Consider the following 13179-nt stretch of genomic DNA (forward strand, 5'->3'; position numbering starts at 1 on the left):
TTGAAAACAAAACCCGTGCAAGTGAGTGAAAAGGCCAATTTTTTTTTTGTCGGCTGCTCAAACTTTGCTCAAAATTTAGAAGAGAACTATCTGCACCACTTAGATGAAGTCCTAACCAATTTCACCATAAAGAGAACTAGACTCCATTATCAGTGGAGAGGGAAAAGCTTGCTCTGCAGTAAACAAATAGCAGCTCTGACCTTCTGCTCACTCCTCCTGCAGTGTTGTGCTTCGCACACTGAACCAGGAAATTGTTGAACAGATACAGGTAAAATTACGAAGACTGAGTCAGAAGACAATGGTTGAAAAAATACCAGTTAAACCACATACCGTGGATCTGTCTTGTAGGACTGGGAAATGAGTATCACCTAAGGCTGTTCCAGATATTGCATCCACCTGCAACTATTTGCTGCTGGCTAAAGCTCAGCACATGCACTCTCATCAGCAGTGGCAGGACTCCGCAAAATATTATGGACAAGAAAGAAAAAGTCAGCTTAATTCAGAGTACAATAAACTAATTATATCCTTTAATTATGAAAAGATATAATAGCTTGTTGGAAGACTTTTTTAGTTTGGGTGTGTGGTGGTTCTTTAAAGCACGTTATAAAGTTAGTTAAGGATTTAGCTCTTTTTTTTCCAAGCATTTTAGGCCTTCAAATTCATGAATATAGAGAGCTGATTATTAGCTTCTTTAATGTGGCTGTTTTACTACAAAAGCACAGCAGACATCAGAAACAAGAGTGTCACAGAGGAATCAGGCACACACACTAAAAGCTCAAAAGCAATTACACTTTCATTATATAGTCTTAAATCCACATAAAAATATATTAAGACATTTATATTTTAGATCAGCTACCCTTCAGCAATAGTGAAAAATCATTGGAGAAAAAGACAACAAGAAGATAAAAATGCACTAAAACAGTGCTGGAGGATTTGGCCATTAAAGTAATTTCTTATGAAGAAACAGCTAAACACTTTATAACAATATTTCATCTCTAACTGTTAAGCTGGAAAAAAGGCCAGTCTCCAAATGGATTCAACACATAAAAGAACAGGGGTTTTGTGTTTCTGTTAACTGGCTAGTTTTTTTTTCCTCTGGAACTACCTCCCCAAAATTTTAACATGTCCAAATGCAAGTCCTTGATAAGTTATAGATAAAGGAAAGTTTTCTTTTTTTTAATAGGGACAAAGGAGTGTATTGTTTAGATTTGTCATACACATACAATTACCTGCATTGTTATGGAGATTACAGAACAAAGGCCCAACAGATCCACTTCCAGATCTTACAGCCTTGTCCTTTCCCATAATTATGTCTTAAAATTGGATTTCAGTTAACACATTCACAATACCAATATCTACCAGTGCTTTGCATGTGCTTAGGGATAGTTTCAATTATTTTAAAATGGATGTGGAAATACATTTAATTTATCCCTGATCATTCAAGTGAATATGTTCAATTTGATAGCACCAATAAAGTGAGGGGTTTTTTAGTTGGTTGTAAGAAGTCTTAAAACAAGTCCAAGGTTAATTAGAATAACTGAGTCTATCACTTGAAAAAATGCAAAACAAATTAAAAAAAAACCAACAACGACAAAACAAAAAAACCCAAAGCTTTTATTCTGCAAATATTAATGCCACTCCTTTACCTCATGTAAGAGTATGTCGGTCTCCTCTCCTCAGCTGTCAGATACAAAATCTGTCGGAAACTTTGAGTTTAGAACACCAGGCCTGTGTCTGTGATATGCCCAGTGTGCCAGCTAAAAAGGCCAGATCCTGACCTCAAAGCTGGGCTGCTCATTTCTCCCCAGTGCCCAGCTGCACGGAACTAGAGGTGAATTCCGCTGAAAGAGCTATGTAAACTGAACCACAGATAATGAACTTCCCCTAAGAAAGAACTTCTTTTTTTTTTTTTGTTGAAGATACACATTTACAAAGACTGTAGGAAGGAAACTGCGGCTACAATTCCCACATTTCCCCTTTATAAAGTCAAAAAGTATAAATCCATAGAAGGTGAAACCATCAAAGACCTCAGTTAACCAGGCACAGCCTACTTAGCAAAAAAAAAATCACAACAGAATTGACCAGAAAAAGTACATTTTTATTGGTATTGAACTTCAGGCCTAGTATTAGAAGAAGCAACTGACCCTGCAAGAAGATGAAAAGAACACCAGAATTTAGGAAATATAATTCATGTAGCAGGAAAGCCATGGACCCAATTCCAAAGTTGGTTATAAATGGGCAATTATAGAACATGCAGTGTCAAGAAGACTTTCGAGTTCCCATATCTGCCTTCACCACAGAAAAGCAAATAAAGAAAAACAGAATTTGATTATCTAAAAGGACCCTACCAATTTACTGGTGTCCATTTTATTTCCTCCTCAATTTGATGTATTTACAAGTATGTAAAATTCCTGCAGAATCAGAGATCATGATCACAGAATGAAGAAAACCCTAAACTCCCTTATTAACACAATACAATTTTACATCTGTAAATTTGGTGCCAGCCACAGGCACCTACTCTTTTCCTTCACATTGTGTTTCATAAAAAGTCACATTTATTGTTTAAAAAGTACAGTGAAACCATGGCACATCTATTATTGTACTAAAACCACCAGCAAGGCTGAGTCAATCTCTCTTGATGGTTCCACACTTCTACTTTCTGCTAACGTGCATTTCTTTCACCTGCATCCCAGAAGGGAACAATGGAAGCCCTTCTCTTTGTCAGCCAAAACCACATCTTGGTCTCAGAGAGGTCATTTACCCCAAATCCCTGCCAGCACACAAAACTGGTTACCTTTCCAATCCAGATGTCCCTGGTGGTGGATGCCTCATCTACTTCCACTCCAGCATCCACCCTGCCCTTTCCACTTCAAAGCACAGAGGCCACCTTACACACAAAGTCAAGCAGCAGAGCAAGTTTTGACAAATAAAGACAAAAATGGGACCTCTCTTACTATGAATTCACACAGAAACAATTCACCTGTCCTTAACCTGACTCAGACTTCAGACAGATGAAGGTAACTTAAAATAAAGCCTCAAAATTTTCCCCTTCTGTATCACAGGACCTTCAGGAAAATTAAGTTCCAAGTTTCAAGGGGACAGTCTGGGAATCAGTTGTCTGAGCCACTCTGGGCATGAGGACACCCTGGGAAGGAAAGGCAGCAGAAAGAAGCAAGCTCCATTGACCCACAGGGACTGTTGATACTGCAGGCACAACAACTGCTACAGGGAGGCAGCAGGAAGCTTTTGCAGTCTGTAATACCACGGTTGGTCCCACGCTTTGCTATTTATATAGGCTGGCCTGCCCCAAAACTAAGCTCTGCTGCCCCATCCTTTGCAGCATCCTGCTGTCTCATGAGTCAATGTGGCACTCACAAACCAGTCCTATGGCTGGCATCCTTTGCATGGCTCTCTTCTCACTTCGAGAAACAGAGCTGGTAGAAAATACAATTTGAAAGCGAGGACTCAAAAGCAGATATGTGGAAACAGACTTGCCAGCAGTGACTTGTTCATGTGTATATATAAGAAAATAAACAAGGAAGCTGATTAAAAGTGCTCTAACTTACTAGGATCCAAGTGCACAAGAGGAAATAACGACAAAGTTCGGTATAAGCTCCGCCACGATGGGGAATGCAGAAACAAAAGTCACCAGCATTCCTGTGCAAAAACACCCTCCAGAGCAATCTACCGTTGCAGACACAAACCACCAGCAAGCAGAGCAAGATGTGTAACATCATAAACTGGACCAGGAGTCTTCTTACAGGCAGGCAGAGTTCCCTGTCCTACCACCCACCTACCAAGACATCCATGAATGATTCATTTTGACACACTCCATTTAAAAAAAAATAATAAATCCTGCTGAACTAGCAGAAGCAGAGGCTTTTAAATATGCATTTAAAGCCATGCCAAGCTACAATCTCTCAACGACCAAGGACAGACTGGATTTCCACAAAGCTGGTCTGCACAAATAACCCTCCTTGGGGAGCACTCCCTTGCAGGCTAGGCTCAGCCCAACTGCTTGCAAGCTGGCAGACACCAAAAAAAAACCCCTATCAAAATAGTGCCAAAAGGAAGTAAGGAATTAATCTGACAATGCACCTAATCACAGAGCCAGGTGTGTTGCAGATACAAATACAATGGCCTAACAAGGGGAAGCTCCCAGGCACTTACATCTCTCCACTCACCTGGGCTATGATGGGAGAGAGGGCTCCAGCACTTTGGGGCTCAGAAGTGCTAAGAGACTGCATCTGCTTACCAGGCCACAAGAGACAGACTAATTTGCAATAAGGCTTTGCACCTGATGTTCAAGTCTTTATGATTTTACAGTCTCAGGAGCAAAAATTTCTTACCTTCAATGAGCAAAATGGTGCTGAAGTTCACACAAATTTTTCCTTATACTCAAGCCCTGGCTCATTTGGTGCACAGTACACAGAAACCAGTGCTACAGTATGTAGACAGCCTTCTCCTGCACACCACAAAGCCAGACCAATCAACCAAAAAGCCATTAAGCCCTTCCAATAAACAAAACACCCAACCCAACACTTAAAGAAAACCCCCACATTCTCAACCCTAAAGCAGAAGCCCACATGCAGAACACAACAAAACCTTTGCATGCATTAGGAACTTCCCAGTGACATACTAGGTATTTCTTTTACTTGTTCAGTTTGGTTAAAACTGTACAAAAGAATGAGCAAAGTCAGAAGTGTACCAAACAAACAGGAGGTACAACAAGAACAGGAAAAGGAAACAGAACAAGCAGATGGGCAGCACTGGAGAAAAGGACTTGCAGGCATTGGCTAGCAGAGTCTGAAGGTGATCCTTACAGGGGTCCCTTCTCCCCCCCGAAGCCATACTCATGTCAAACACAGCCTTAGCCCTCTTCCCCACACATACCAGCTGGGTTTGAAGCACCAGGTAAAGCCAAGGTCAGTTACCGACCCCACAGGGCTGGGGCCACAGCGTAGCCCAACATCACTCCTTCCTCCATTTAGAGCTGCCATTTCTTCTTCCTCCTAGGTGCAATTGCTTCAATTCTGAGACACAGTTACCTTTTCTCCTATTACATTTCTACAGGTGGAGAACAAAGCTTTCCTACATGGCCTTTGGTATCTTCACAGAGAGCACAGAAGGAAAAGAGTGATGGGTGGACTGCTTGGTTTCTAATATCAAGGGGTTCTTCCAATTTCTTGATGATGGTAAGAAAATAACCTCAACTACATTCAGTGATGGGCCAAATACCAGCAACATTTATGGAAAGATATGGACATATCTTTCCCTGCCTTTTCTACTGAAAAGGCCCATGAAGGTCATAGAAGATAACTAAATGAGGACATGAGTTTATTGATTCAGCTCTGGTTGGACCACATTTACCTGTCCATTCTTTGTTAGATTACAGAAATACTTTTCCCACTTAATCTTGGATTTTCTCCTGGAATTTTGGATTAATAGCCTCAGGAGGCCCGTTTATGAGCAGATACTTTTGGGAACAGCTGGAAAGCACTTAGAGAAAAGCCTTGGTGCAGCCTTCCAGAGCAGTGCATCTGTTTTGTTCTTCTCTTCCTGTGATGCTTGATCACTCTCTCCCCATACTCTTTGCTTTCTAACACTACATATTAGCACATGTTCACCTACACCTCATTTTCTTCCCCCCCTCCCAATTAAAGTCCTCCCCTGTACAGTCATCTCCTGATGAAAATTAATTTCCTACTGATGACTCCATTTAAGGCAAAGCTCTTTCACTCACCCATTTCTACATAGCAGTAGGCCCTTTCTGCTGGAGAAAATTCAGCTGGCTCCTCCTACACTTCCAGAAACCTTTCATGATGTTCAAGGTACTACTTACATTCAAATTTTGGAGTCATACTAAAAGCACCAGGCTAACAACCACATGTGCAGCCACCAACTGGTTCAGTAGTGTCTCTCACCTTTGCTCATACCAAGAATCTTTCAAGCAGGCAAGTAAACGTCATAGATAGGCTTTGCACCTACAAACATTCAAGTTCCCAACCACTCTCCAGCACTGTTGATATGCTCCCTCTATGATACACTGTAATTCTAGTAGAAAGAAAGAAATGCATAAATTAAAATTATATAGATTATGCCCTACACAATGAACAACCAAAGGTTTTAAAACAGCAGCAATTTCACATGTATTTAGAAATGCCAACCAAAAAAAAATTACATGCCATGAAAATTCTCAACAACAAACTTGCATGTAGCTCACATAATTGAGGAAGTACTAATAATAGCGTGGCTGTTTGCACAGACAATATTTCCACTGTGGGCCTGAATTCTGATCTCAAATATGCAGAAGAAGATACTTTGTTGTGTGTTGCTGGCTGGAGACTCAAAGTATTGGAAACCATGTGAGTGTGCTGCAATGTGCAGCCAGCCTATGCCTCTAAGGAAGCGCTAGGCACATCCATGCCACACTGAAAACAAAGCCTCCATTGAGTACTGCAGAAGGTGCTTGTGTTGTGGGGTTTTGTAAGGAACATAAAGAAGCTCAGGAAATTAACCTGTGTTGCAGTTTTAAACAAAAACGAAAGCAGTCATCACATAAAAATAACCTGGCCTGGCAGATGAAAAGTTTCTAAGCTCCTCTGACACAAGCAAACTCTGTTCACAGCTACAGCTTCCCTTTCAGGTCTATGCTGCCTAAGTTCAGGCCTGCTCAGTTCTCCAGATCAGCAATGCTCATACCTGTGTTTTTAATAGTGGCCATTGCCACTCTGGTTACCCTAGAAGTGCATGTATAGAAGCAGCAAGGGAGCCTCACATTTCTCAAACTTTATGACAGGTCTACATACAGCCCATTTAGAGGCTTACCAAAGAATAAAGTTAAATGGAAATTACTATTAACTTTTTCTTCAGCATGTACTGAAGATTACCCAGAATAATTCCACAAACTAAAATTTAAACTTAGTGTACTATATAGGAGAAGACTCAACAAGGATGGTCAATAATGACCAATATATAGCAGAAATTATCTCACATGCAACATACACACATGGCAAGCCCCCATTTGAGATAAGATGGTTCTTCATTTAAACTCCTCAGCTGGAAATTCAGACCAGTAATTAAGTCATAATCCTGTATAATCAACTCACACAGTATCAGTAGTTCTGTGCATGGAATAAGCTGTAAGAACAAGCTATTAGGTCCACATAAAAGGCATTTGTAATTCTAAGCACCAAAGCAAGCACACAAACACCGTCTGTTGCTCTTTTAGTAGTAGATGTTGTTTGTCATATCACTAATATGATCACTCTCAATAAAAAACAGGCAGAAGGGTTTGTTTTTTAGCAACTCCAACCTTGCCCACTACGTTGTAATTCATCAGAAGCAAGATGCTTATCCTCGAGTAAAAGACACCACAGAAAGATCATGTGCCCATCACACCACTGAGGAGCTGCCATGACACAGCCGTTCCACAGCTCCGGCTGCTTCCCAGTCCCTGCGCGTGTTTGGGCTGACAATGGTGTCAGCGTAAGGAGCGCTGTCCCCTCTCCGACCCCGCAGGCATCTGAAAGGCAACGCGGGGGCCAGACCCAGACAGGAGCTACTTCCACCCCACTCGCTGCCTTTCCACTCCGGGGCTGGCTGGGAGACTGCAGACAAGGGCAATAGTTCTGACTGGCACCACACGAAGCCCAGCTCATGCCACATGGCAATCCTGCCAGCTGCTGTCACCTTCCTACACCAGCTGAATAGCTCCCCAGGTAGTGCCAGGCCATGACCCTGTACCTGAGCACGCGCCACACCTCAAACAACACTGCCCAACTCTAATACCCGCCTGAACCTATGCGAAGAACCCAACACAAAGAGCAAAACCGTGCCCTGTTAGACAACATCCTCATTTTTAGAGGGCAAGACCATGTGAACAGCACTGGAATGGGCAACAAGACTACTGTGCTTAAAGCATTGCCTCCAAGCAAGGCTTTATTGTGCGTCCTTATTGCTTATGGGCTATAGAAACATAATGACCTTTTGAAACACGAGTTATCCCCCCTACCTGATGTAAGTGGTCATGGTGAAATTTAGTCATTTCAAGTGAGTGGATGATTTGCAGAATCACACCATCAGCGAGTACCTGGTTTACATCCCACTCCTCTAAGGAAAGAATCCTAAAGGACCTTTTGCCCCATCCCTCTGCGGTTCAAGCACGTCCTCCTGATGTTCAGAACTCCACCAGGTGCTGACCAGCACTGGTTAAGAAGCCTGGTGAACTGAGACTTCCTTGCCTCAGCCTTCACATTCACAGGCATAATTAAGTCACAATCAAGAATATTGTCTTCTGCAGTTTCAATAGTGACACCATGAGCTGCAGAGTTCCCACCTAAAATTACAAGCCATACCATGATCTGCAGATCTGACCTGTGTCCTGTAGCTTGTTGATGAGAGCCCTGATAACATCAAGGGACAACAAGACCTACTTGAGGGTCCGCAGCTGGGTCCCAAGATGATGAATGCATAAATATAACTACATATAACTGGGGAGAGGATCCACTGTTTTTAGTACTAGACACCAATTAAGAGCCTGGCTTAGAGAACATTAGAGATCACTAAGTCAGAGGATTTCATACTCAGCTTGAGAAGAAAAACTACAAACAGCAGAAGTCATGGCAGGCAGATCCTGCAAGGCTGTACCCAAGGACAGTCCAGGCCTCCTCTGTGTTCTTCCAAAATGCTGGTGTACTTTACTAGCCAATTCAGTTTTACCTCTTTTTCAGAAGAGATTTTTAAACATAGGCTTGGTACAACAACAAACAGAGATCAAATGACAAAACACTGCAAGGTACCCCAAAATGAAACAGACAAGAGGAGGAAGGAAAGGTTTACAACAGTCACGGGCTATAATCACAAGCTGGTGCCAATGCAAGGTAAGGAAAAAGTAGTCAAAAAAGTAAAGCAGCAGTACAGCTCTGTTCTGCGGCTCTCAGGCAGATCTGTCACCACAGATTACTGTGCACGTTGGTTCCTATTCAACACACATTCACACTTTTGGAGCAGAAACCATTGAGGCAGAGAGGGCAAGCGGGTACACCTAGAAGCAAAAGTTCAGCAAGCCCCAAAACATTAGTTCAGAGCAGTCATGACACTCTCCTACAGGAACACTGAAAACACCATCAGCTGAGGGAAGCAAGGGTGAGACTGTGCCAGCATGCTCATGACCCATGAGTTGGGTCACCTGGCAAGCAATTCTGATTTCCATCACTGAAAGGTGTTCTTGGAAGAACATCCTGCAACACACGTGGGAACAGAGCGGGGCCTCAAAGCCAAGCGTGCTGGCCAAGGCCTCCTGCTGATCTGCTGCCCTGCACTGCCAGGGCTGCTCGCTCCGCACCACGGCAGGATTTTCCCGTGGAAACTCCGCGCTGATCCCGAAGGCTGTAATCCAGCGGGTGATGTGCACCACCGGCACGGGCAATGCGCAAATACCCTATTACTAATTAACCAGCAGCGACACGAGGAGGGCAGGCTACAACACTGGGGAGACGGGAGCCGTCCCTGTTGTACCCAGGGCAGCTTTTACCCACGAAAACAACCGAGGCAGCCTCGTACCCCAAAAGGATCCCCGCGGCTGCCGGGTCAAGCCCCGGCAAAGCCCCCGCCTGCAGCCGGGCGGGGGGCAGGGGGAGACCGGGGGGATCCCGCCCCAGATGAGCGACGCTCCCGCCGGACCACGCCGCGGCCCTCCAGCTTCCTCTGCCCTCCCCTCCGCGGGCGGCACCGGCGGAGCCGCTGCGGGACAAAGCCGGAGCCCGGCCGCACACCTGCCCCGCCGGCTCCCCGCCGAGCCGCGGCAGGGGCAGGTGCTGCAGCCCCCCGCCTCCCGCAGCTCGGTCTCACCTCGGCCAGCAGCAGCAGCAGCGGCGGCAGCAGCAGCAGGAGGCAGGGCAGCGGCAGCCGCCTCATGGTGGCGGAGAGCGCTCCCCGCTGCGCGCACGGCCGCTCAGCCCGACGCCGCCGCCCCCGGAGACATGGCCGGGCTCAGCCCCGCACCGCCCGGCGGCCCGGCCCTCCCCCGCGCCCCGCCCTAAGGAGAGGCGGGGGGACGGAGCCGCGGGGGAAGCCCTGCGCGGGGCGGGGTGAGGGGGCGAGCGGGGCAGCGGCCGCCGGAGAGCCGGGTCGGTCACCTTCCTGCGCCGCCGCTCCTCGCCCGCGGCTTAAATGGCCGTCTGGCAGCGGGCGGAGGGGCTGCGGCTGGCGCTTCCCCGCCTTCCCCCCTCCCTCTTCCCCTGCCGGCATCTGATATCTCCCCCCGCCAAGCCGGGCCGGGCGAGGAAGTGGCTCCCTCCGAAAGTTTCCCGGTCTCTGTGCGCGCCCGCGGAGGGAGCGGCACCACGGGGCGCGCCCCGTCGCCCGCCCGGCCCTGGCACGGTGCTCGAGGGCGGGCGATCCGCAGAAGGGTCAGGGGTAAGGCGAGCTTAACTTGGCCCCGGAGACTCCGCTGCCCGGCCCGCCGCCGGCCAGAGGTGAACGCTGCCACATGCGAGGCCACCCCGGCGAGGGTTTGTGAGAGGCTTTGCTTGTTGCACCATTCTTCAACCCCAAACGGTCCCTCAAAAGAGTGCCGTCCCGCTCCAGGCACTGTTTTGGACATGTTTTATCCCTGTCATCAAAAGGGACGTGAGATCATCAAACGCAATCACTTTTATAACCTTACTTTACTTCCCAGGCTCAGTGAAGTGTTCCACATTTCATTCATCTTGGATAAGAGAAGGGGGGAGGCAGGGACAGTTTACAGAGCATATCTTTAATTACGGAAACACTGGCAGTCCTCATTTTCTCAGAAGTTCTGAGCTCACATGTTTGTAATTTCCCTGCCTTTTCTGAGCCCTCAAAACATATGCATAGCATTACAGAAGCAACTATTTCCACGGGAATTCATGGGAAAATTCACAAGAATAAGGGCATTGGGGTTGTTCAGCCTGGAAAAGAGAAGGCTCCAGGGAGACCATATTAGAACCTCTCAGTACTTAAAGGGAGCTTGTAAGAAAGATGGGGACAGACTTTTTAGCATGGCCTGCTGATGTAGGACAAGGGGGAATTGTTCTAAACTAAAAGAGGGTCAATTCAGACTAGATATAAGGAAGAAAAGTTTTACAGGGAGGGTGGTGAATCACTGGAACAGGTTGCCCAGGGCAGTTGTAGATGAACTGTCCCTGGAGATGTTCAAGGACATGTTGGGCAGGGATCTTAGTAACCTGATGGAGTTGGAGATGTTCCTGCTTATCACAGGGCAGCTGGACTAGATCACCTTTAAACTTCCCTTCAAACCCAAACTATTCTGTCATTCTCTAAGCGCACACACATACCTTGTTAGGGAGGCTGAGACCTGCAGCTGGAGTTAGACAGTGTAGAGGCATCCCTTCATATCAGTAAGATTTGTAGAAAATAGATAATTACTTCAGAAAAGGGGGGGGGGGGGGGGGGAGTTGATGTTAGGGAGTACTGAAATGAGGCAGTAAACACTATACAAAAAACATTAATAAAACTTTTTACACTTCCCATTCAGTGCAAAGCACCTGAGAATTGTTTTCCAGCTGAAGACTCCTCCTGGTAAACCACCCACCTGACAGCAGTCTCACTGGCTGCTGTGAAGTTGTTATGCTGACATAACTTCTGCAGATCAAACCCTACCATTTGGAAATTACAGCTCTGACTCATAAAATAAATTCCCTGTTGCTGCTGCCTGTGCCTGGGCAGACCCCCAGTGGGTCTAAGTTGCCAAACTGCAGCTTCTCGCCAGACTGGGTTTCACTGTCTGGGTTGCACCTAAAGTGCCACAGCTGCACTTGAGCGAACACACTTGGTCATCCTTGGCTCCAGCCCAGTGGGAACAGCGTGGCTTTTTTTAATTGCATACTTTTCCAGTACAAAAACCTAGTAACTAATCCAGTTGTCCTTGAAATTCAGTGGGAATCTTTTCACTGATGCCAAAGTAATGGCAACCAGCCCTGAAAGAGAAAATTAAATTTAAAAATAAATGAATTTAAAATGCACCGAGAAAGCAAGAAGTGGGATTCTCACCTGTTAAAATTTTAAGTATCTTCAAGCTGATGTTGTCATCTCCAGACTCTAGATATCCTTGGACTCTTAAGTTCACTCATTCTTCTTCATTTAAGAGGCCACAGAACCCAATTTAGAAGCAAGGGACATTATATTTCTCAGGCTATGTTAATTCTTTGCTCTAGAGTGCAACTGGGCAGCTACATCACTGTATATATATGTAGGAATATATATATATATATATATATATATATATATATATAAAATATAGGAAGCTGAACTCCTTTCACCACACCACATCTGTCTGGATCTGGTATAACTGGTGGGGCTTTTCAAATACAAGCTACATGGAATCTGTAATTAATTTCTTTCTCATTAACACTTGTGGCCAAGTGTATGTCATATGACTGCTTGTATGTCAAGTACCTGAACCAGGAGGCCTATGGAGTTCTGGGACATCTGGTCTCATTTCTGGAGCATCCAAAATAGCAGAGAACTGCATTAAATTTGCCTGTAGAGATCTCTAAGCAGAGTATTTCTAGGATTGTAGCATAAAATTACCCTACAGTATATCTTTAATTATAACCATAACTAATGCCATCAGCAGGATTTATGCACAGTGGGTTAAACTGGCACACAGAGATCATGGGTTTCTTGCTGTTTCAGGGTATCTCTCTGACTGACTCTTACCAGACCTCAAGGAAAGGACTGACTCCTTTCCAGAGACATTTCTGGGGTGTTGGAAGTATCCAGCTTCCAACTGGGTCTGCACTGAAGGAGTGAGATATGAAGATTCATAGACATCTGAATAAACTAAGATATGTATGCTGAAGGTGGCCACAAGAAAAGGAAAAAAAAGTACCTAGAAACATCAGGCACTAAAAAGTGTAATTATTTTGTAACATAAAACAGAAATGCAATTTCTGTTTGATTCATTGGAGGAAAAAAATGAAAACAACTGATAGCAAACAAACTTTTTTTTTTATGTACAGATTCTAAAGGAATATTTGTCTCCTTCTGACTGCTTAAAATTCTGGGAAGAGGGCTCCAAAAAAGCTTTTCTGATTAGATTTAGGAATATTTGTCTCCTTCTGACTGCTTAAAATTCTGGGAAGAGGGCTCCAAAAAAGCTTTTCTGATTAGATTTTGAGAGTTCCATGGCGA

The 13179-nt window shown here is 45.0% G+C and overlaps 1 protein-coding gene and 1 long non-coding RNA gene across 17 annotated transcripts in view; one reads left to right on the forward strand and one right to left on the reverse strand.

Annotated features, from left to right (window-relative positions):
• The window catches only part of PTPRJ (protein tyrosine phosphatase receptor type J), a 74280-nt gene extending 64279 nt beyond the window's left edge, over positions 1-10001 (reverse strand). For 8 of the 16 annotated variants that reach the window (XM_048307616.1, XM_048307624.1, XM_048307620.1 and 5 more), the window contains exon 1: positions 9853-10000. In XM_048307616.1, coding sequence (XP_048163573.1) covers positions 9853-9918 — 66 coding nt within the window. In that variant the 5' untranslated portion in view covers positions 9919-10000. Of the gene's footprint in view, positions 1-9852 lie in introns of all 16 variants that reach the window. The other 8 variants (XM_048307625.1, XM_048307622.1, XM_048307615.1 and 5 more) reach the window with 2 other exon arrangements.
• Positions 10002-10152: 151 nt separating this feature from the next.
• Positions 10153-13179, forward strand: part of LOC125328140 — a 32138-nt gene continuing 29111 nt past the window's right edge. Inside the window, exon 1 of the long non-coding RNA XR_007204554.1 lies at positions 10153-10478. This is a non-coding gene — a long non-coding RNA (uncharacterized LOC125328140). The remainder of the gene's footprint in view (positions 10479-13179) is intronic.

Source organism: Corvus hawaiiensis, chromosome 6, assembly GCF_020740725.1.
Source record: "Corvus hawaiiensis isolate bCorHaw1 chromosome 6, bCorHaw1.pri.cur, whole genome shotgun sequence".
NCBI classification, from domain to species: Eukaryota; Metazoa; Chordata; class Aves; order Passeriformes; family Corvidae; genus Corvus; species Corvus hawaiiensis.